At 40.7% G+C, this 26,090-nt stretch overlaps 1 protein-coding gene across 4 annotated transcripts in view; it reads left to right on the forward strand.

The window, feature by feature from the left end:
- Positions 1-21,704, forward strand: part of LOC133569632 (leukocyte elastase inhibitor-like) — a 51,692-nt gene extending 29,988 nt beyond the window's left edge. For all 4 annotated transcript variants that reach the window (XM_061922109.1, XM_061922111.1, XM_061922110.1 and 1 more), the window contains 4 exons: positions 1,056-1,133; positions 1,235-1,324; positions 1,405-1,585; positions 21,279-21,704. In XM_061922109.1, coding sequence (XP_061778093.1) covers positions 1,056-1,133; positions 1,235-1,324; positions 1,405-1,585; positions 21,279-21,505 — 576 coding nt within the window. In that variant the 3' untranslated portion in view covers positions 21,506-21,704. The remainder of the gene's footprint in view (positions 1-1,055; positions 1,134-1,234; positions 1,325-1,404; positions 1,586-21,278) is intronic.
- Positions 21,705-26,090: the final 4,386 nt, after the last annotated feature.

The following is a 26,090-nucleotide window of genomic DNA, read 5'->3' on the forward strand; positions in this document are numbered from 1 at the left end:
CAACTCTGTTCATTGTTATGTTCATGTATTTGTTGTGTTTTTCATGTGAACGCACACATAAACACACATGCAGTATGAGATGAGATCAATGAGATAAGGTAAGAACAGGATAGAAAAATGCTGTGGAACTAGTTACAATGCAATATGCCATGTAAATACAATGTTAGCTCTTTTGTGCAAATAAGTACAGTTGCACTTGTTTTTTCAAATGTGTTTATTCTGTAAAGCAATGAGTTAAATGTATAAAATGACTGGTAAATAGTGCTAGTATGAAGTGCAATGTCAGCACTATTTTTTTTCCTGCAATTTCAAATGCACTTGTTTTAATAAATAAATACAGTGTTTTAAAAGCATACACAATCTGTGTAAATATATTAGTCTTTGGTTAAAAAGACTTGAAAGGACTGGAAACTCAAAATGCAGGACTTGGGACTTGACTTGAGACTTTCCAGTCTTGACTTTGGACTTGACTTGGGACTTGCCTGACTTGACACGGGACTTGACTCGAGACTTGAGGGCAAAGACTTGAGACTTACTTATGACTTGCAGAACAATGACTTGGTCCCACCTCTGGTATTTATTTTCATGTTTATTTATCATTATTACTGTATCACAGCCTTTTATTAAATGTGTTTCCTGTGTTTGTCCCTCATTTTGTACATGATACGCAATTTAAAAGACATTTTAAAAAGCGAGACAAAGGGCATGTTTCTAGCTCGTGTTTATTTTAATAAACAATCAAAATGAGCATTTGTTTCTCTTGTTGGGTGGAAAGTTGTACATTAAGTTATATATTTATATAATGTAGCTTTAATGTAGCAAGCTACCTTTGCCGTGTAGCTTGCTCCAATTCTCTGGGGATAGCATCCCCTGTAGCTTAGCTATTTAATCAAAAGTTACTTGTAGCTTAGTTAACTACATTTTCACTCAAGAATAACAACAAGAGAAATAATGGTCAAGAACTTGGCATAAATTGTTAAGAACAAACTTGTAAAAAAAAGTTATACATTAGCAATTTTTCAGTGTGTATTTAATTAATGTTTTACTGATTTTAGAATGACACCAAACCAGTGAAGATGATGACTCAGAAAAGTAAATTCCCTATTGTTTTCATCCCAGAGATCAACTGCCAGGTAATGAAAATATTTGTTTGTTTAATGAAGAACATCAAATGGATGAAATTATATGTCATTATGCAGATGAATTTGTGTTTATCAAAATGATGCTTTGACAGATCCTAGAGCTGCCTTACAAAGGAAAGGATCTAAGTATGCTTGTATTCCTGCCCAATGAAATTGAGGACGACATGACAGGCTTGGAGAAAGTACAACACACATTCAGAGAAATAAGCAAAAACACCGACGATAACGCATTATTTAATATCACAATTTCCCCTCCTGACAGTTGAAGACAGCCCTGACATATTCCAAATTAATGGAGTGGACTTCTTCGCACATGATGAATGTAGAAGAGGTCGAGGTGGGCCTGCCAAGATTCAAGATGGAGGTGACCTACGACTTACAGAGCATTCTGGCCAGCATGGGCATGGTGGATGCGTTTGACAGCAGTATGAGCGACTTCTCTGGTAAGGAATGACTCATTTCCGCAGACAAAAATTAATAACAATAACAATGCAGTCATTTGGACTCAATGAATGAATGAAATGGCGTAGCCGGGCCGATATTTGGCATTTTGACATAATATTAGCCTTCTTAAATATATATATATGTATATATATATATATATATATATATATATATATATATATATATATATATATATATATATATATATATATATATATATATCCATCCATTTTTTTCTACCGCTTATTCCCTTTGTGGTCGCGGGGGGCGCTGGTGCCTATCTCAGCTACAATCGGGCGGAAGGCGTCGTACACCCTGGACAAGTCGTTACGTCATCGCAGGGCAAACACAGGTAGACAGACAACATTCACACTCACATTCACACACTAGGGTCAATTTGCCCCCCATGACTGCGTGGGTTCCCTCCGGCTACTCCGGCTTCCTCCCACTTCCAAAAACATGCACCTGGGGATAGGTTGATTGGCAACACTAAATTGGCCCTGGTGTGTGAATGTGAGTGTGAATGTTGTCTGTCTATCTGTGTTTACCCTGTGATGAGGTGACGACTTGTCCAGGGTGTGCCCCGCATTCCGCCCGATTGTAGCTGAGATAGGCACTGGCGCCCCCCCTTACCTCAAAAGGTAATAAGCGGTAAAAAATGGATGGATGGATATATACAGTGGGACAAAAAACTTTTTAGTCAGCCACCGATTGTGTAAGTTCTTCCACTTAAAATGATGACAGAGGTCTGTAATTTTCATCATGGGTACACTTCAACTGTGAGAGACAGAATGTGGAAAAAAAAAATCCAGAAATTCACATTGTTGGAATTTTAAATAATTTATTTGTAAATTATGGTGGAAAATAAGTATTTGGTCAACCATTCAAAGCTCTCACTGATGGAAGGAGGTTTTGGCTCAAAATCTCACGATACATGGCCCCATTCATTCTTTCCTTAACACGGATCAGTCGTCCTGTCCCCTTAGTAGAAAAACAGCCCCAAAGCATGATGTTTCCACCCCCATGCTTCACAGTAGGTATGGTGTTCTTGGGATGCAACTCAGTATTCTTCTTCCTCCAAACACGACAAGTTGAGTTCACACCAAAAAGTTCTATTTTGGTTTCATCTGACCACTTGACATTCTCCCAATCCTCTGCTGTATCATCCATGTATCCATTTTGGTATAAACTCAACTCGTCGTGTTTGGAGGAAGAAGAATACTGAGTTGCATCCCAAGAACACCATACCTACCGTGAAGCATGAGGGTGGAAACATCATGCTTTGGGGCTGTTTTTCTGCTAAGGGGACAGGACGATTGAGCGTGGTCAAGGAAAGAATGAATGGGGCCATGTATCGTGAGATTTTGAGCCAAAACCTCCTTCCATCAGTGAGAGATTTGAATGGTTGACCAAATACTTATTTTCCACCATAATTTACAAATAAATTCTTTAAAACTCCTACAATGTGAATTCCTAGATTTTCTTTTCACATTCTGTCTCTCACAGTTGAAGTGTACCTATGATGAAAATTACAGACCTCTGTCATCATTTGAAGTGGGTGAACTTGCACAATCGGTGGCTGACTAAATACTGTTTTGCCCCATTGTATATACAAACCCTGTTTCCATATGAGTTGGGAAATTGGGTTGGATGTAAATATAAACGGAATAAAATGATTTTCAAATCCTTTTTAACCCATATTCAATTGAATGCACTAAAAACACAATATATTTGATGTTCAAACTCATAAAATGTATCATTTTTTTTGCAAATAAAAATTAACTTTGAATTTTATGGCTGCAACATGTGCCCAAGAAGTTGGGAAAGGGCATGTTTACCACTGTGTCACATCACCTTTTCTTTTAACAACACTCAATAAACGTTTGGGAACTGAGGAAACTAATTGTTGAAGCTTTGAAAGTGGAATTCTTTCCCATTCTTGTTTTATGTAGAGCTTCAGTCGTTGAACAGTCCGGGGTCTCCGCTGTCGTATTTTATGCTTAATAATGCTCCACACATTTTCGATGGGAGACAGGTCTGGACTGCAGGCGGGCCAGGAAAGTACCCGCACTTTTTTTTTTTACGAAGCCACGCTGTTGTAACACGTGCTGAATGTGGCTTGGCATTGTCTTGCTGAAATAAGCAGGGCCGTCCATGAAAAAGACGGCACTTAGATGGCAGCATATGTTGTTCCAAAAGCTGTGTTTACCTTTCAGCCTTAATGGTGTCTTCACAGAGGTGTTAGTTACCCATGCTTTGGGCACTAATGCACCCCCATACCATCACAGATGCTGGCTTTTGAACTTTGCGTCCATAACAGTCTGGATGGTTCGCTTCCCCTTTGGTCCAGATGACACAATGTCGAATATTTCCAAAAACAATTTGAAATGTGGACTCGTCAGATAATAGAACACTTTTCCACTTTGCATCAGTCCATCCTAGATGATCTCGGGCCCAGATATATAGCCCCGTGATGAGGTGGTGACTTGTCCAGGGTGAACGCTGCCTTCCGCCCGAAACGCAGCTGAAATAGGCTCCAACGACCCCAAAAGGGGACAAGCGGTAGAAATGGATGGATGGAAGGATATATATATATATATATATATATATATATATATATATATATATATATATATATATATACATTTACAGGTGTTATTTACAGTATACACACGATACCAGTATTTAGTAATGGAAAAAAAAGAGTGATATTTAAAGCAATAAGTTAGTATAATTAACCAGTGCTCCTTTCTGCTAAGCTCCGCTGCGGTGCTCATGACGGCCATTCTCCCCCTCATCCCTCGCCCACTCCCCACAATTACCACACTACCCCCTTTCTCTCCTTGCAATGCTGATCGCCAACAGCATGCTTACAGGAACTTGTCAGAACTTCCTTTTTTTGCCGGAAATTCCAGTTTTTGGCCTTCTCTCCTGGAGTCTTCCTCCCGTTTTGTGCATTTTTGCTACTACAGCGATCTTACGACAAGTCTTCCTCCGCTACACTCGCAGTGTGGGAGCATAGCGAGTTTTTATGTTTCGTGATTCAGTCAAATAACAGTCCAACACAGATGGATGGACATGAAGATGACAGAAAAACTATCTTAGCCAATAATACACACTTTGTGTACATTGACAAGTAGGGGACTTATATAATACGTAAAGAAGAGCAGGCAGCAGCTCATTTCTGTAATATTGAAGAAGAAATTGTCGGCCAGCTTGAAAAATTTCCCACCTTAGCTACATGAAGGATACCAGAGTTGTTTAAATGTTTGCCACATTTAGAAATCGTGTATTTCATATAAATCATACAATTTAGAAATCATTGATTTAAATCATAGATTACATTGTGTAACAAATTAACAACAGGAAGTGAACAAAGTGTATGTATTCGTAATTGCTATTAAGTGGAAAAGGGATACGATTGAATAAGCTTTGCTTCTTCCTTCCCCTTTTCGGACATGTTGTAAAGACAAATGAAAATATATAAAATATGTGATGTATCATATTGAAACTTTATACATATTCGAAGTAAACTTCAACCTACCAACCAACCAACCAACCAATATAACAGAGTTCCTCACAAGAAAATCTTACCAATTATCAGGAGATTTCTCATATTTTCAAATGCCAATGTTGGTGTTCTTCTTGGACACACGTAATAAAGGTGTTTGTAAAATCCTCTCATGTTTTTTGCTGCTAAATTAACCACAACATTAGCACCACATAAAACATTATGTTGCTACTGGTCCGCTGCGCCCAAAAAATAATGTTAAAAAAAATCCTTGTCCAGCTGTTTACTGATGTATACTATTCATGTTTAAATAACTTTTATTGCAAATGAATATCGGCTCCAAGTATCTGTTATCAAGTGACTACTAATAATCGGTATCGGCCCTAAAAAAAAAGCATATCAGTAGATCGCCACTAAAAAAAGACGTATGGTTTATACAGAAAACCTGCTTGAGGGGGTCCTATGAAAAAATTACTTTTCTCATCTGTTGGTACCTATTTATATATATTTGGGAAGTCCCGAAAATGGGAAATCAAACCAAGGCATGGAGTAGATATGTATAAAACAAGTTGCTTTCATCTAAACTTGCTCTTAATTAGCTACTGTATGTGGTAATTAAAACGATTGTGATGTATTTTGCCTTAGTTAAGGCCTACTGAAATTACATTTTCTCATTTAAACGGGGATAGCAGGTCCATTCTATGTGTCATACTTGATCATTTCGCGATACTGCCATATTTTTGCTGAAAGGATTTAGTAGAGAAAATCCACGATAAAGTTTGCAACTTTTGGTGTTAAGAGAAAAGCCTTGCCTCTACTGGAAGTCGCAGACGATGACTTCACACGTGTGGGGGCTCCTCACATATTCACATTGTTTTTAATGGGAGCCTCCAACAAAAAGTGGTATTCGGACCGAGAAAACGACAATTTCCCCATTAATTTGAGCGAGGATGAAAGATTTGTGTTTGAGGATATTGATAGCGACGGACTAGAAAAAAAAAATGATTAAAAAAAATAAGTAAAAAAAAAAAACGCGATTGCATTGGGACGGATTCCAACGTTTTTAGAGACATATACTAGGATAATTCTGGGAAATCCCTTATCTTTCTATTGTGTTGCTAGTGTTTTAGTGAGTTAAATAGTACCTGATAGTCTCCACGGGTGTCTTGACGCGCAGTGTCTCAGGGGAGTCGACGGCAGCTATGGACGGCACAAGCTCAGCTTTTCTCCAGTAAGAACTGACTTTTTAACCACAATTTTCTCACCGAAACCTGCTGGTTGACATCTGGTAGGGATCCATGTTGGCTTGACTGTGCTCTGATCCATAGGAAAGTTTCACCTCCAGGAATTTTAAACAAGGAATCACCGTGTGTTTGTGTGGCTAAAGGCTAAAACTTCCCAACTCCATCTTTCTACTGTGACTTCTCCAATATTAATTGAACAAATTGCAAAAGATTCAGCAACACAGATTTCCAAAATACTGTGTGATTATGCCGTTAAAGCAGACGACTTTTAGCTGTGTGTGGGTGTGTGTGTGTGCAGCGCTCATATTCCTAACAGCCTGTGACGTCTTGCGTACACGTCATCATCACACGACGTTTTCGAGACGAAACTCCCGGGAAATTTAAAATTGTAATTTACTAAACTAAAAAGGCCGTATTGGCATGTGTTGCAATGTTAATATTTCATCATTGATATATAAACTATCAGACTGCGTGGTGGGTAGTAGTGGGTTTCAGTAGGCCTTTGAGACAGCAGATACCCCCATATCTGGTAAAAGTTCACCCGGAGAGCTTTACGCGTCTGGCAATTCAGTCAATAAGCACCTTCTTTTTCTTATCCTCTTGTGGGGAAACTGGCTTCTACAAGCACATGTATCCTCCGCTGTTCCCATTTGTAATACAAGTAGCGCATAGTTGGAACTTGTATCGGTCAGTAGTTTCGCTAAGGAGGCGTTGAAAACTACAATATGGCTGATGGGGAGAAGACTCAGTCCAAGTGGGCTTGGCCAGCAGCAGGTCTTCAGCACCCAAATATGACCACCCATAAAACTGCTCATTTTGAAAGACAGTCAGAAAGTGGCTTGAAGATGGTCTGTAAAAACAAAATAGATGTAAAATGTTGACAAAATAACTGCCATTACATCTTATGTAGAACACAAGAAGTGTTTTAAAATAAACGAGAAAAACATAATAAGACTCCTTTAAGTCGATAGAGTCCTCAACAAGTCCTTGTAAATCATGTTCTTCTTACTTAACAGTGTGCACTAAAGTCTAGCACACTAAATGTTCAATAGTTTATCGCCGCATAATTTAAAAATGGTGGTTATTTATAATGTATGTCAACATACAATTTCAACATCTTCATTAAAAGCGGTGTAAAGCAAACAAAACTGCAGTACATGAAATCTCACAAATATGTGAGCTTTTTTTCTCTGCTTTAGTTTGTCAATCATTTTTCAAATGGTTTTACATAAATAAATCGAGGTGTAATGGCCATATCTTCAGGGTGAAAAGAGTCCTGTCTCACAGGCCAAGGGAGGGGTTTAGATTTTTTTTTACATTTCCCACAACTCATTGCCAATATTCATATTGAAGGGCAGAAGTTAGTAAAAAGCTAAATGTCTCCAATAATTTATCCAATATTATTCAAAATGGCGACGACCTGTGCCATTGTCAACTGCCACAAAAAGAGGTGGAAGGAATAAAAGTACCTTGTATTGCATTCCTAAGCGTATTTCTGGACAAACGGAAGTGCCTGAAAAGAAAAGTTAATGGCAAAGACGAGCATGGATTGCTACTATTAACCGAGATGTGACGTGCTCACAACTATTTGTTTGTTCGGATCATTTCAGGTAAGACATTTGTTAGTAAAAAATAATCTACAATAATTGACAGCCCCACTATACATTAACTTGATGTGCTTGGTCGAAGACCTTTGATAGTAGTTTTATTGATAAAAGTAGTACTCACTTCTCTAATCGGGACTGCAGCCTCCACATTAAACAAAAGTAAACTACATGAGAACACGATTCTCCACAGTGTGCTGAGGTGACATTAAATTGGTTATCTGTGATCATCCAGCATGTTGAACTTGAGTCGGATCATTTTTGAGAGTCCATTACTCTCGGCTGGCTTGATTAGACTGAACATATGACCTCTTTTCCCCGGACATGTTCTCTTTTGCTGGACTGTCCAGGGTGTCCGGGCGGGGTTTCTTAAAAGCCTCAAATGTCTGGCGATTTGTCTCAAAGTTGCGTGTATTTCCAATGTACGTACAGGGTTAAGATGGGTTAAGAACAAAACAAATTGTGAAGGTGTGCGCAATCAAAGCATACTTAGTCAACAGCCATACAGGTCACACTGAGAGTGGCCGTATAAACAACTTTAACACTGTTACAAATATAAGCCACACTATGAACCCACACCAAACAAGAATGACAAACACATTTCGGGAGAACATCTGCTCCGTAACACAACATACATTTTTTATTTATTTTTTATTTTTTATATTTTATTAAGATGGCGCTGCTGTAGTGGCTGCTGTTGGCAGGAGCTCTGTGCTCTTGTGTCATCCTTTTGTGTTTCCCTCTTGTTTTCATGTGTTATTATATTTTTTTGCCTTTTGGTCCGGGACCCTTTGGGACTGTGTGACAAGGAGTGGCCATTTCGTGACCTCTGCGGTGCTTTTTTTGTGGACTTCTGGATCTGCCTCCCGGGAGCCTTTTGGCCATGGAGACCAGCTGCTGGGTCTCTGCCACACCAGAGTCAGTTTGGAGGGGCTAGAGGAGATGCGGATGAGGGGACAGGTCTGCGGAGCTAGCACTGAGCGCCGGGACAGAGAGGCTTTGCGGTGTCTTGGATGGGTGAGCAGGTGTCGGACACCTCAGTCTGCTTGGACGTATCCTCGCTCATCCATGTGGACTGGACACTGGCCGAGAGTTGGTTGGCAGCCGAGAGTTGATTTGGCTCTCTTGGTTGCTTTGTTGGGTCTGCTCCTGTCTCTGGCCATGCTCCCTTCACCCCAGCGGACGATGGCGTGGAACACCGCAGAGGCCACCACAGTGTATATGTTTCTTTTACTTGTTATTCATAGCTGTATGTAGAAGTGGCTGGTTGTATCCGCTGCTTTAATGTCTTTAATGTCCTTTGTGTTCTTTGATGTTTTATGTTTCCCTCTTACACACACGTGAGAGGGATGTGTACTATGGCTATGAGTTGTTGTTGTTTTCCCTTGGCCTGAGTCTGGACCCCCTCTCCAGGGCCCAGGCTTAGACCGATTTTTTTATTTTTTTTTATTTTGTTTTCCATCCATCCATCCATCCATCCATCTTCTTCCGCTTATCCGAGGTCGGGTCGCGGGGGCAGCAGCCTAAGCAGGGAAGCCCAGACTTCCCTCTCCCCAGCCACTTCGTCTAGCTCTTCCCGGGGAATCCCGAGGCGTTCCCAGACCAGCCGGGAGACATAGTCTTCCCAACGTGTCCTGGATCTTCCCCGTGGCCTCCTACCGGTTGGACGTGCCCTAAATACCTCCCTCGGGAGGCGTTCGGCTGGCATCCTGACCAGATGCCCGAACCACCTCATCTGGCTCCTCTCGATGTGGAGGAGCAGCGGCTTTACTTTGAGTTCCTCCCGGATGGCAGAGCTTCTCACCCTATCTCTAAGGGGAAGCCCCGCCACACGGCGGAGGGAACTCATTTCGGCCGCTTGTACCCGTGATCTTATCCTTTCGGTCATGACCCAAAGCTCATGACCATAGGTGAGGATGGGAACGTAGATCGACCGGTAAATTGAGAGCTTTGCCTTCCGGCTCAGCTCCTTCTTCACCACAACAGATCGGTACAACATCCGCATTACATTTATTTTGTTTTTATCTTCTATTTTTTTCTCTTTATGACAACCTTTTTCCGAAACACAGTATATGATGTGAGATATAACAGGACAATGCATACGATTATCATTTGTTTACAAAACGCTTACAAAAAAGTGGGACACCAAAAATTTAACGTGGGACCCCATTTTTATGACTTGATGGGGTCCATGGACCCCAATTTGAAAATTCCTAGTGCCAACACTGCTGTCAACAGAGGAGAAAAAAGGCTTTATTTAAATAAATATATTATTTATAAAGCAAGTTCAAGTATCGTTGGCAAATTTTCACCTAGTCACGGCCTTGGCAGGCATATATTTGTCCTTTTTTTGGGATTTCAGAATATGATCGGCTTAGGCTTGATGACACGATGTCTACTGGGTCTATACAGATAAATATAAATATTGAAGAACCCATTCCCAAACAAACTTGACTCCAATAATTTTGAAAGTCGTTCAAATTGTGTAATGGGCTGGGTTGAACATTTACGGGGTTCCCAAAGTCCAGGTATGAGACATCAGGGAAGATGTCGTGCATGTTCTTTGTTCCACTCAGATTTGTTGATCTTGTACGGATTTTTGCATTCAATTACAGCTGTTTGCTCCTTATAACGACAAATAGACTTCTAATCTAATGACTCACAGTATTTCTCCATTGTATCACTGCAATGTTATTTTCCACCGAATAGTTCGGAAATATTACGTGTAGCCCTATCGTGAACGATGACGCTTGTCCTTCAAAATGGCTGTGGCGATGCATTTCCGGGAAAAGTTGAAATCCCTCTATTCACTCACTATTTTTAGGCATGATGTTGTCTAACTACAACTGTAAAAGGAATACTTTAGGCGCTCTAAACGACAAAAATATTTTTAGCTACTCATTTTAATTAACTCACCAAGGTTTAAAAGAATATTAGGATTGTTTTAGGTGTTACGTTTTGAATTCACCTGGGAGACTATACTAAGTCTTTCAATGGTTGAAATCTACACTTTTGCATGGTATACTAGTCACTATGGTAATCTAATTAGTTACTATGGTAATCTAAGTCACAGCAGCTCAGACGAGGCACCAAGCAGTGTGGGTGGGAAGCATTTCCGCAAAGTGTTTCCAGAGCCCGAAATGTGGGTGTCAGGGATAGATGCGGAAGGAGATTTTTACAACAAAGTTCTAAAGCTTAGTGATTTATCAGAAGTATCAGATAGTAGGTCTTTTTTTTAAAAAAAAAAACTTTTTTGCTGTGTTTGTGTAAGAGGATGGAGAGGGGGTGTGACGTTCAAAACGGGGTCAATATTCTGTGTTTTATCGTTCATATTTAATGTTGTAAATCTCACATTCTTTATTTTCATGTACATTCTGGGTGTCTCATTCTGTAAAAAAAATTGAATTTCCATTCAGTTTTTAAGGCGGTCTGTCAAAACGTTTTTAGCATTCAATCAGACATTATTGTGAGGTTTTGTATTTGTGTTCCTAAAAATAATAAAGGCCCCCAGACACAATTTGTTCTCAGAATTTGGCCCCCCGAGTCAAAATGATTGCCCAGGCCTGATCAAAACAATATAAAGTTGAAATATGTATTCGACTACAGACTCAAAGGGTCATTTTTCTTTAAGTAACTTAAAGATACAATTGGATAAGAATTTCTCCATTCGGACACCTAATCAGCATACTCTACATACATACAGGCACAGATTCATGTTCATGTAAACTAAATGTGATAATTTCTGGACGAATTGTGTGTGAAGTCTGTAAAAACAGCTGCCGAACTGAAATGCCATCAAAAAAACTGAAATGCTGATTAAATCAGAACATATAATCTACATGTCAGTCATTGTTTAAGACCGACAGGGGGAGGAAATACATAAATAAGTACAGCATCTTTTTATTAGTTTTTTGAACACATGCTCCCAATAACTCTCTAAATGCAACTCCCATAGATTTTAAAATCTTATGTTTGGTCAAAGTTCCAAATGTAAGCGATGGTTATTTTTGTTTGCGGTAATGTTGACGACGGCTAATGTTGACATCTGTCAGCAGTCCAAGAGCCATCAATAGAAACATGTTGCGCTATATTTTTCATTCTTTGCTTGACAGTTTTTGTGTTGTTTTTATGTGTTTAGTGTTCATTCCACTTCCTGATTTGATTGTGCCTTGCCGTGACTTCACAATTGCTTCTGAGCACTGTTCGCCACACATACCTTTGATTAGTGATGTGAATTATATTTATATAGCGCTTTTCTCTAGTGACTCAAAGCGCTTTACATAGTGAAACCCAATATCTAAGTTACATTTAAACCAGTGTGGGTGGCACTGGGAGACGGTGGGTAAAGTGTCTTGCCCAAGGACACAACGGCAGTGACTAGGAGGGCGGAAGGGGGAATCGAACCTGCAACCCTCAAGTTGCTGGCACGGCCGCTCTACCAACCGAGCTATGCCGCCCACGATCAGAGTGATCACCTAGCTGCCTCTGATCACTAATCAGGGGGATTTATCTATCAGTGTCGCCTTCCTTGCAACACTGGTTCAGTTGTCTATTGTGATGAATGTACATGAGAGAGTATTAAGGGGACACCTTTAGTCAAAAATGATTTATGGGGGTCAAAGGTCAATGATTTATGAGGGGGAAAGGTCAAAGGTCAAGATCAAGGTCAAAGTCAAAGGTCAAGTTCAAAGTCAAGTGGGTGTGGCTTACCCCGGAAGAGGGTGGAGTTAAGACCTGAAGTGGGAGTGGTTTAACCAGGAAGAGGGTGGGGTTTTAACCAGGAAGAGAGCGTGCTTTAACCAGGAAGAGGGTGGAGTTTCAACCAGGAAGATGGTGGAGTTTCAACCAGGGAGAGGGTGGAGTTTTAACCAAGAAGAGGGTGGAGTTAAGACTTTGAGAGGGAGTGGTTAAACCAGGAAGAGGGTGGAGTTTTAATCAATCAATCAATCAATGTTTACTTATATAGCCCTAAATCACTAGTGTCTCAAAGGGCTGCACAAACCACCACGACATCCTCGGTAGGCCCACATAAGGGCAAGGAAAACTCACACCCAGTGGGACATCGGTGACAATAATGATCCAGTGGGACGTCTGTGACAATAATGATTATGAGAACCTTAGAGAGGAGGAAAGCAATGGATGTCGAGCGGGTCTAACATGATACTGTGAAAGTTCAATCCACAATGGATCCAACATAGTCGCGAGAGTCCAGTCCAAAGCGGGTCCAACTCAGCAGCGAGAGTCCCGTTCACAGCGGAGCCAGCAGGAAACCATCCCAAGCGGAGGCGGATCAGCAGCGCAGAGATGTCGAGGCGGATCAGCAGCGCATAGATGTCCCCAGCCGATACACAGGCAAGCAGTACATGGCCACCGGGTCGGACCGGACCCCCTCCACAGGGGAGAGTGGGACATAGAAGAAAAAGAAAAGAAACAGCAGATCAACTGGTCTAAAAAGGGAGTCTATTTAAAGGCTACAGTATACAAATGAGTTTTAAGGTGAGACTTAAATGCTTCTACTGAGGTGGCATCTCGAACTGTTACCGGGAGGGCATTCCAGAGTACTGGAGCCCGAACGGAAAACGCTCTATAGCCCGCAGACTTTTTTTGGGCTTTGGGAATCACTAACAAGCCGGAGTCCTTTGAACGCAGATTTCTTGCCGGGACATATGGTACAATACAATCGGCAAGATAGGATGGAGCTAGACCGTGTAGTATTTTATACGTAAGTAGTAAAACCTTAAAGTCACATCTTAAGTGCACAGGAAGCCAGTGCAGGTGAGCCAGTACAGGCGTAATGTGATCAAACTTTCTTGTTCTTGTCAAAAGTCTAGCAGCCGCATTTTGTACCAACTGTAATCTTTTAATGCTAGACATGGGGAGACCCGAAAATAATACGTTACAGTAGTCGAGGCGAGACGTAACAAACGCATGGATAATGATCTCAGCGTCTTTAGTGGACAGAATGGAGCGAATTTTAGCGATATTACGGAGATGAAAGAAGGCCGTTTTAGTAACGCTTTTAATGTGTGCCTCAAAGGAGAGAGTTGGGTCGAAGATAATACCCAGATTCTTTACCGTGTCGCCTTGTTTAATTGTTTGGTTGTCAAATGTTAGAGTTGTATTATTAAATAGAGTTCGGTGTCTAGCAGGACCGATAATCAGCATTTCCGTTTTTTTGGCGTTGAGTTGCAAAAAGTTAGCGGACATCCATTGTTTAATTTCATTAAGACACGCCTCCAGCTGACTACAATCCGGCGTGTTGGTCAGCTTTAGGGGCATGTAGAGTTGGGTGTCATCAGCATAACAGTGAAAGCTAACACCGTATTTGCGTATGATGTCACCTAGCGGCAGCATGTAGATGCTGAAGAGTGCAGGCCAAGGACCGAACCCTGGGGAACTCCACACGTTACCTTAACGTAGTCCGAGGTCACATTGTTATGGGAGACACACTGCATCCTATCAGTAAGATAAGAGTTAAACCAAGACAGGGCTAACTCTGACATACCAATTCGTGTTTTGATACGTTCTAATAAAATATTATGATCGACGGTATCGAAAGCAGCGCTAAGATCGAGGAGCAGCAACATAGATGACGCATCAGAATCCATCGTTAGCAATAGATCATTAGTCATTTTTGCGAGGGCTGTCTCCGTCGAGTGATTTGCCCTGAAACCGGATTGAAAGGTTTCACATAGATTGTTGGACGCTAAGTGTTCATTTAACTGCTCCGCAACAATTTTTTCGAGGATTTTTGAAATAAAGGGAAGGTGAGACACCGGTCGGTAGTTTACCATGAGGTCAGGATCGAGGTTAGGTCTTTTAAGAAGAGGATGAATAACCGCTTTTTTGAATGCTAGGGGAACAGTGCCCGAGGAAAGTGATAAGTTTATAATATTTAGCACTGATGGACCTAGTAATACAAAGAGCTCCTTGATCAGTTTCCCTGGAAGAGGGTCAAGTAAACATGTTGTTTGTTTTATTCCATTTACACGTTGTAACAATTCCTCTAATGTTATTTCCTCAAAACGAGAGAAACTATTTTGGAGGGCAGTATCCGCCGTATATACAATCGTGTCAGTGTTAATAGAACCCCGTTGTAGCTGGGACGCATTGTCTTTAATCTCCTTTCTAATGACTTCAATTTTCTTATTAAAGAATTGCATAAAGTCATCAGCTGAGTGGGTGGAGCTACTGGAAGGAGTCCCTTGTTGGGTTAGCGATGCTACCGTACTAAACAAAAATTTAGGATCGTTTTTATTGCGGTGGATGAGATTTGAGTAATAATTAGCTTTAGCTAAGGTAAGCATGCGTTTATAAGTTATTAAACCATCACTAAATGCTTGATGGTGCACCTCAAGTTTAGTCGTGCGCCATTTGCGTTCCAGCTTTCTGCATAATAATTTCTGAGCTCTAGTTTCTTCTGTAAACCACGGGGTGCGCTTTTTTGGAGCCTTTTTTAACTTTAGCGGTGCTATGTTATCAATGGTTTCGCGCAGGGCGTCGTTAAAGTTGTTAGTGAGGTTATCAATAGAGCCCACATACTTTGGGAATGGTGCCATTACCGAGGGCAGTAGGTCAGCAAGAGCTGTCGTTGTGGCCGTATTAATGTTGCGGCTGCTATAGCAGTTATTATTATTATTAGTTTGACGAACATGCGTCTGAACCTCGAATTTTATAAGGTAATGATCGGACAATACTTTAGTATACGGGAGTATCGTAACTTTGGAAGCGGTGATACCCTTGACAAGCACTAGGTCTATCGTATTACCGTTGCGATGCGTGGGTTCATTTATTATTTGTGTGAGACCACAGCTATCAATTATAGTCTGGAGCGCTACGCACGGTGGGTCCGATGGGGTATTCATATGGATATTAAAGTCCCCCATTATGATTATATTATCGGCGTGTGTCACTAGATCAGCAACGAACTCTGAGAATTCATTGATAAAGTCCGAACAGGGCCCTGGGGGGCGGTAGATAACAGCCAGGTGTAGAGGCAGCGGTGTGACAGACCTCATAGTAAGCACCTCAAACGATTTATATTTATTATTTATGTTAGGACTAAGGTTAAAGTTTTCGTTGTATATTAGTGCGACCCCCCCACCCCTTTTAAGCGGACGGGCAATATGCGCATGTGTAAAGTTAGGAGGACATGCCTCATTTAGCGCAAAAAAGTCGTTTGGTTTAAGCCAGGTTTCACTGAGACCGATGACGTTAAGATTGTTGTCTCTGATGATATCATTAACTAACAACGTTTTGGGAGACAATGATCTTATGTTTAAAAAACCTATATTATAGGTAGTGGGCTGTTTTAGGGAATTTTTGATCAAATTATCCGTAGTAGCAATATTAATAATGTTGTGTTTATTATGCCCAGTGCATTCAGTATAATTACGACCATATCTAGGAATTGATACGACGGGAATGTTCCGATTGTTTGATTGTTGCTTTGATAAACTGCACGCATCATGGTTAGCCTCCTCAGTAACGGGGATTTTCCGATTGTTTGTTTGTTGCTTTGATAAACTGCACGCATCATAGTTAGCCACCTCAGTAAAACACATGTCCAACTCTGAAACACTCAAAGCAGAAAAAACTTGTTCTAATTTAACTGACTCCTTACCCAGACCAGTAGTCTCGCATCCCTTATTTAAATCCGTCTTCAGGGTGGAGGGAAGTGGTGTTCTGTGGGGATTAGCCTTCTGCTTTGTTTTTAGCCCCGCTCGACATCCGCGTTTCCGATCACACCGCTGGCGTCTGCTCCGTAGACGGCCCCCGCTTCTACTATACTCCCCTGCTTCACAGGCCGCTGGATGTAGCCGCCGACGTATCCCCATGCTAGTTAGCATGTTTAGCACGCCCGCGTCTATCAGTCCAAAACGGCCCGATGTGTCCATATCCAGAAGTGTCTGGCGGTCGTACGTGATCACGGAGTGACCACGATGCGAGCCAGCCATGAAGTCTGCAGAACTGTCCGGCATTTCCGCCAAATGTTCCATCTTTAGCAAGAGCACCGCAGTGTCGCAGCCCGTCCGGGCGCCGCCATCTTCACACGCAGGAAGAGGGGTGGAGTTTTAACCAGGGAGAGGGTGGTTTTAAGACCTGAAGGGGGGATTTAACCAGGAAGAGGGTGGGTTTAAGACCTGAAGAGGGATTGGTTAAGAGGGAACAAAGGAGGGTTCAGGTTGAGGTCAGTTTTAAGGAATGTTGTATTGACGGATGGGAGAGTTATGTGTGGTCAAATGTGGACAGTTTAAATGTTTACGATCGTTTGAAACAACATCCAGAATTCACGAAAACGTATTTAAACGATTGGGAGGAACTAATTAGGTTAAGGTTAACAATTTGTTTGACCCTGCTTCGATGTATTGATGGCTGGGAATGTTACGTGGGAAGATGTGGACACGCACACACACGCACACGCACACGCACACACACGCACGCACACACGCACACACACACACACACACACACACACACACACACACACACACAGAGGGGGGATAGAAAAGCGTGGTGTAAGGCTTAGTCGTTATTTGGAGCTTTATACGTTAGCGTATAGACTTTGTTCGATTCGGCCATGATTAGTGAAACGGCTGTTTCGATTTATAAAAATAATAAAACTTACTTTGACACTCCGCGGAAAAGTCGAGTGTTTCTAGATCGTATGCAGATGCCGCCGACCGAGTCCTTGCGTGAGAAATGGGACTTGGAAGCGTACGGGATGGACGGATCTTTTGGATTTGTATTCAGATACGAAATGGACGCCCCTGCTTATTTCGGCTAAAAGAAAGAGATACTAACATTGATGAATATGAATATACCCTTTGAAAAAGCACGCACACACACACGCACGCACACACACACACACACACACACATACACACACACACCATTACCTCTGCTTTACCACGTTATTAGACAATGGTTTAACTCCATTTAAGCATTTAAACGTTAAAAGCATTGCACGTGTACGACGTTGTAATACTTTTTTTTTTCACCAGCCGATGACGACGAAGTGAAAGACAAAGAACTTTGTATGATCGATCTTCCAAAGTTGGAAGATGATTATCGAGAGAAGAAACAATGAGTTTAAATATTGGGGAAATGATGGAAGACAACGATGATAGCTTCACCAACACTATGGATATGACATTTTCTGTGAATGAAATGGTTCGAATTTTGAAAAAGGTTAAAAATACGTCACCGGGGAAAGACCTGGTGAGTTAGCAAATGATGAAAAACTTAGGTAGCATCGTCAGAGAAGTGGTCTTGAAATGATATGACAGGATATATGAAGAAGGAGAATGACCAGCAGAGGGGAAAATTAGCGGTAATAATTCCAATATCCAAGTCAGAGTAATTATAGGCCAATAGCATTGACCTCAAATTTGGGGAAAGTAATGGAAAAAATGATTAATGAAAGACTAGTATATTATTTAGAGTCAAAAGAAATAATCAAAAAACTAACAAAGTGGTAAATAATGTTCAAGACTGGGGAACGGCTTGGGGTTTAAGATTCTCTGTTGGAAAGACAAAAGTCATACATTTTACAAAGAGAAAAGTACAAAACAAGCTCCAAATAAAAACTCTACGGTGAAAATATAGAAGAGGTACAAGTATTTAAATATTTAGGAATATGGTTTGAACTAGTCAACCCACATCAGCAAAATAGAATTGATTAGATTAGATTAGATTAGATAGTACTTTATTTATTCCTTCAGTAGTGTTCCTTCAGGAAAATTAAAAATAGTGGAAAAAGTAAAAAGGTGTTGAATATAATGAGGGCTTTGCCGGGTAATGTTTTGGGGGCTGATAGGTTGACGTTGAAAACGATATATGTATATATATATCACTTTAATTCCAGATGTTATTGATTACGGATGCATTATTTACCAATCCGCTTCAAAAACATGACTTGGGAAAATAGACTGGATCCAGTCACAGGCTTTAAGGTTATGTTGTGGAGCTACTACTTCAACCCTAGTGGCAGTAGTATTACAAGTAAAAATGAATGAAAAACCTTTGGACAAGAGGAGAGATCAACTCTCAGCAGTTTATTGGGCAACTTTAAAAGGATCCAAGCAAGGATATCCGACTTGTCAAGTGCTACCAAACTGCCAAGAAAAAGAGAAAAAAAAAAAATAGTTTTGGGTGGATTATAGGAGACATATGTAATAAAGTTAAAATTGACAATATTAAAGTTAGTCCTACAGTACCAATTCCTGCAATACCACCGTGGATGTATGATAACCCAAAGGTAAACATGCAATTACTAAAGAATAGAAATGTAAATAGTTACCAGATAGAAAAATGGGTTGAGATATGATATATACGGATGCATCAAAAACTATAAAAAGTAAGGTAGGAGCTGCAGCAGTTATCCCACAAGGAAACATAGTATTAAATAAAATAATCAGTGATAAACCAAGGTTTCGATGTCTGGGTTCTTTGGCGGAATCAAGCCTTCTCCTCTGCCTGGAATGGCTGACTGTCTCCGACGGCCATTGACGGCGCTTGCTTGGTTAAGGGGGTCCAACGAGCAGGAAATGTAAACGGACAATCTGTAAGTAAATATATGTATATATGTATTGTATACCGCATGTTTTTTTCTTGTAAAATGAGAATCATTTGACTCACCTGACTGCGATTGTGTTAAAACGATCGCGTTAGGATCTTACAGCAATTCCTCTATGAAACAAAATAATGAATACACATAATATTAAATAATTCGAAGGTTTAAACACACCTCGATAATCATCTTCCAACTTTGGAAGATCGATCAAACAAAGTTCTTCGTCTTTCACTTCGTCGTCATCGGCTGGTGAAAAAAAAAGTATTACAACGTCGTACACGTGCAATGCTTTTAACGTTTAAATGCTTAAATGGAGTTAAACCATTGTCTGATAACGTGGTAAAGCAGAGGTAATGGTGTGTGTGTGTGTGTATGTGTGTGTGTGTGTGTGTGTGTGTGTGTGTGTGCGCGTGTGTGAGTGTGTGTGCGCGCGTGTGTGTGTGTGTGTGTGTGTGTGTGTGTGTGTGTGTGTGTGTGTGTGTGTGTGTGTGCTTTTTCAAAGGGTATATTCATATTCATCAATGTTCGTATCTCTTTCTTTTAGCCGAAATAAGCAGGGGCGTCCATTTCGTAACTGAATACAAATCCAAAAGATCCGTCCATCCCGTACGCTTCCAAGTCCCATTTCTCACGCAAAGACTCGGTCGGCGGCATCTGCATACGATTTAGAAACACTCGACTTTTCCGCGGAGCGTCAAAGTAAGTTTTATTATTTTTATAAATCGAAACAGGCGTTTCACTAATCATGGCCTAATCGAACAAAGTCTTTACGCTAACGTATAAAGCTCCAAATAACGACTAAGCCTTACACCACCCTTTTCTATCCCCCCTCTGCGTGTGTGTGTGTGTGTGTGTGTGTGTGTGTGTGTGTGTGTGTGTGTGTGTGTGTGTGTGTGTGTGTGTGTGTGTGTGTGTGTGTGTGTGTGTGTGTGTGTGTGTGTGTGTGTGTGTGTGCGTGCGTGTGTGTGTGTGTGTGTGTGTGTGCGTGTGCGTGTGTGTGCGTGTCCACATCTTCCCACGTAACATTCCCAGCCATCAATACATCGAAGCAGGGTCAAACAAATGGTTAACCTTAACCTAATTAGTTCTTCCCAATCGTTTAAATGTTTTCGTGAAGTCTGGATGTTGTTTCAAATGATCGTAAACATTTAAACTGTCCACATTTGACCGCATATAACTCTCCCATCCGTCAATACAACATTCCTTAAAACTGACCTCAACCTGCACCCTCCTTTGTTCCCTCTTAACCCATCCCTCTTCAGGTCTTAACCCCACCCTCTTCCTGGTTAAATCACTCCCTCTTCAGGTCTTAAACCCACCCTCTTCCTGGTTAAAACTCCACCCTCTTCCTGCTTTAAACTCCACCCTCTTCCTGGTTAAACCACTCCCTCTCAAAGTCTTAACTCCATCCTCTTCTTGGTTAAAACTCCACCCTCTTCCTGGTTTAAACTCCACCCTCTTCCTGGTTAAAGCAATTCCTCTTCCTGGTTAAAACTCCACCCTCTTCCTGGTTAAACCACTCCCACTTCAGGTTTTAACTCCACACCCACTTGACTTTGAACTTGACCTTTGGCTTTGACCTTGACTTTGATCTTGACCTTTGACCTTGACCCCTCATAAATCATTGACCTTTGACCCCCATAAATCATTTTTGACTAAAGGTGTCCCCTTAATACTCTCTTAAATGTTGTGCCTTTTGTCCGTTAAACCTCCTTATACCTGCATGTCAACAATATTGAAATGTTGTTTTTGCTTTAGGCATGTCTGCTGCCACTGACCTGGTCTTGTCCAAAGTCGTCCATAAGTCATTTGTGGAGGTCAACGAGGAAGGAAGCGAGGCTGCTGCAGCAACAGCCCTCGTTTTTGTGAAGAGCACATCAGCTATCTCACACACCTTCAACGCTGACCACCCCTTCTTGTTCTTCATACGATACAACCCCACCAACACAATCCTGTTTGCTGGCCAGTACTCCTCCCCTGAATGAGACAGTATTTTATGTAGTACTATTATTGTAGCGATCGCTCTTTTTAGTACTGCTATTCTGTTCTCTCCTGCAAATTGTAACCAAGTTCAAATCATGAAGTGGATAAAGTGGCGTTTTTGCTGTCATTGTTCTCTGCATCACAATGTCTTCTTGCAACTTCAATTTCATGCATGTGGATTAAAAATAATTAAAAAGAAAATGCATGCCATTTTGTTTCATCTTCTAAGACAAGCATGACAAACTTGTTTCCATTGATGGCCATAGAATTTTACTTTAACATTTGCGGTGTTCTTTTTAGAATATTTTTCACTGTAATTGGAATAGAAAAACAGTAACAGCAGTGTTTTACAGTCAAATCTACGGTTATAATTTTTGTAGTGTATTAATGTATATGGCAAAAGGGTATTAAAGTATTTATTCGGTAAAAATGGCATATAGTCACCAGTATTTTAAAGTCCATTGTCAATTGGGCGGCATGGCGTAGTGGGTAGAGCGGCCGTGCCAGAAACCATAGGGTTGCAGGTTTGCTTCCCACCTATTGACATCCAAATCGCTGCCGTTGTGTCCTTGGGCAGGACACTTCATCCTTGCCCCCGGTGCCGCTCACACTGGTGAATGAATGAATGATGAATGAATGATTGGTTGTGGTCGGAGGGGCCGTAGGCGCAAACTGGCAGCCACGCCTCTGTCAGTCTACCCCAGGGCAACCGTGGCTACATATGTAGCTTACCACCACCAGGTGTGAATGAATGATGGGTTCCCCATTCTCTGTGAGCGCTTTGAGTATCTAACAATAGAAAAGCGCAATATAAATATAATCCATTATTATTATTATTATTATAATGTTAAAATTTTATGGATAACTTGCATTGAAATCATGTGTCAAACAGATATTTACCGTATTTTTCAGACTATAAGTTTTTTCATAGTTTGGAGTGGGACTTATACTCAGGAGCAACTTATGTGTGAAATTATTAACACATTACCGTATAATATCAAATAATATTATTAAGCTCATTCACGTAAGAGACTAGAACAGGGGTCGGCAACCTTTACCACTCAAAGAGCCAGTTTGACCCGTTTCACAAAACTCTTTTGAAATTTAAAAGGAAATAACACAGCGTACAACGTTTTTTGTTGCTTTTTGCTATGTATAAACCAGGGGTCACACGGACACACGGCCCGCATGAATGCCGCTTGACAACATCACAATTGCCAACCATCCTAATTTATCCGGGGGACTCCCAAATTTCAATGTAGCTGTTATCTCGAATGTCTGCTGATTTTCACCCAAACAAAAATATTAAGGGCATTCTGTGATGACATTGCACTTGAAACCCTCTACAAACGTAGCAAACAGCTTGTCAGCCCATTTACATATTGTATGTGGCTTCTAGAGACACACGTGGGTGACTGCAATGCAAACTTGTTCAACAGCCAAACATGTTACACAGAGGGTGGTCGAATAAACAATTTTTACACTCTTACTAATATGTGCCACACTGTGAACCCACACCAAACAAGAATGACAAACACATTCCGGGATAACATCCGCACCGTAACACAACATAAACATAACAGAAGAAATACCCAGAATCCCATGCATCCCTAACTCTTCCGGGCTACATTATACACACCCACCCTTCCCAAACCCGCCCACCTCAACCGACGAACAGAGGAACGGGGTGGGTTGGTGGTGTATAATGTAGCCCCCGGAATAGTTAGGGATGCATGGGATTCTGGGTATTTGTTCTGTTGTGTTTATGTTGTGTTACAGTGCAGATGTTCTCCAGAAATGTGTTTGTCATTCTTGTTTTGTGTGGCGCATATTAGTAAGAGTGTTCAAGTTGTTTATATCACAACTGACGGAGATGGATATCTACATATATCCATATTCAAGAGTTATTTCTTTCTTTCTGTAGTTGTGTTTGAAAGCAGCTGAAGTGGTGGGCATGTGTAGACCTTGGGCTTGGAATGTGACTATTAGCCGTAACACCTTTCTTATCTCAAATGTCCTAGGCTTAGAAGGAGAATATATATGTGGATTCGCTCTGGAGGGGAAGAGGAGGAGGGGGGCTAGTGAAATAGGGGAAAAGGCCAGACTTCCGTAGGATGGCCTGATCAACTTGGGCGATGCGATTGGAATGTGTTGTTCATAGACTGGTCTAAAGCTTTGGAATAAAAGGTCAGAATAGCTACTCTGTCTGGGATTCATTCAAAACCAGCTTAAGTGTCATCGAAAGAACTTGGGGGGTAACCAGCAGAAGATCTGGTCCAAACGCAACAATTGGTGGCTCGTCCGAGATGACACGCTAAATATTGGACATCACTTACAATCTTCCGGACAGACTCACTTGGCCAACACATGAATCAAGGTAAGGAGAGCCTTTTTCTAAAATCTGCGTTAGGAGTCCGTCCTAAAGTCTGTAAGTCAAACACTGTTTTGTATCCCAGAGACAGAGTGATGATTTTGATGGATTGGTTGCATTTTTGCCTTGTCCGCCATTACATAAAAGTTGTAAATAAGTGGTCAACTCACGGCATTGTGTCAACATTACCGTGACGGGCTGTTTCACTGACGAGTAAGCAAATAGTCGGGTGTGGCTCGCCCTGTTTGGGATTTGGTCTCCCCTAAAAGAGTAACGTTGTATCGGAAATAGTAAATACTCCCTGGTTGTAAGTTCCATGTGACATTAACGTGTGCACTAAAAGTAAGGATGGGTTGGAAGCCATTTGTAAAAGCACAATAAAATATTCCCTGGTTGTAAGATCCATGTGACATTAACATGTGCACTAAAAGTAAGGATGGGTTGGAAGCCATTTGTAAAAGTACAATAAAATATTCCCTGGTTGTAAGATCCATGTGACATTAACGTGTGCACTAAAATTAAGGACCGTAAGGGTGGAGGCCCTTCTATACCATATGACAAATTCCACGGCTGGAGGCCATTTGTAAAAGTACAATAAAGTTCCCTGGTTGCGAGATCCAGGCGACACGGAAGTGTGCGCTAAATTTAAGGAAAATAGACACAATGGCCAAGGAGTGTGACAGACAGGAACGTGACGGCGGCTGGGAAAATGTGATGAATCGTTACTGTTTAATGATCAATTGAATGTACTGTTGTCGACAATGAAATCAACAAGTAGAGTTTAAAAAATAAAATAAAAAGAGAGCGTTTCTTGAAAGGGTTAAGAGGGAGTTTACAACACTCGTAAAGTAGTGAACTCAAATGTTTGGTAAATTAAGAAAAGTAACTCAAAGTTTTATGGTAAAGTGAAAGGTAGAGAAAGAGCTTTCGTGTAGTTTTTTTTTCTGTTTGTGCGTGAGTGCTTACGCGCGCGTGTATGCGTGTGTGTGTGTGTGTGTGTGTGTGTGTGTTTAGTTTAGTTTAGTTTAGTTTAGTTTAGTTTATTAAGGATCCCCATTAGTCTACACCGCAGTGGAGACTATTCTTCCTGGGGTCCAGGCAAAAAACATCACACAACCACAGAACAAATGATTAAAATGCAGTACAACATGATCCAATAATAAATTGTCATAATACAAAAATAGCAACAACAAAGAACCAAAAAATACTAATAAATGTTGTTACATAATAATTTTCATAACAAAAATAAAAAATAGCAATATAAAAATAGATATACTGTATACATTTTTGCAAAAATAAAACAAAGAACCAATGGCCTAAAATATACACATTAGTGTACCAAAGACAAACAATAAGTGACGAAAAAGTATCATCCATCCATTTTCTGCTGCTTATCCCATAATCAATAAAATACTCAATAGTCAATAAAAACAGTCATGACATTAGGTACAATCTAGAATAATCTCTTTACGCAATACTTCTCCTTTTAGTCTATTCTTAAAGCCCACTATGCTGGTGATTGATAGCAGATATTGTGGAAGTCTATTCCAGTAAGTGATTGCCCGATACATTACAGTCTTTTTCAAAACATCACTTTTGGGTTTAAGACGGGTGAGAGCACCTCTTTGGGCTAGCCTGGTACTGTAGTTGTGACTGTCACTGGCAAGCAAGAGCTGAGAATACAGATATGAAGGTTTATGGTATGTATAGATGTTTTTTAAAAATAGGATCAAACTACAAGCCAGTCTTTCAGCAACTTTCATCCATGACAATTCATGATGCATGATCTCAATGCCAGTCCTAAATGAGCAATGGAGAGCTAATCTGGCAGCCCTGTTTTGGGTAAACTGGATTTTATTTAGATCTTGTTTAGATGCATTAGACCAGATTGCTGGGCAGTAGTCAATGTGACAATACAAGGGATTGTATAACTTGCTTCATAGATGTGTTAGTTAAAAAATAGGCACTTCTTCTTATGGTTGAAATGCTTCTGCTCATTTTTGTTACTATGTTTTTAATGTGAGTGGCCCAAGATAGTCTTTCATCTATTGTAACTCCCAGCAACCTGGCCTCTTTAACTTGTTCAACATGAACTCCGTTCAGAGAAACATTTAATATGCGTTCCTTTCTATGAGCATGTTTTGAGCAAATAACAAGACATTTTGTTTTGGAAATATTAAGTTTCATCTTATTTTCTGTAACCCATTTTGAAATCC

This window comes from Nerophis ophidion, linkage group LG15, assembly GCF_033978795.1.
Source record: "Nerophis ophidion isolate RoL-2023_Sa linkage group LG15, RoL_Noph_v1.0, whole genome shotgun sequence".
In the NCBI taxonomy this organism is placed as follows: Eukaryota; Metazoa; Chordata; class Actinopteri; order Syngnathiformes; family Syngnathidae; genus Nerophis; species Nerophis ophidion.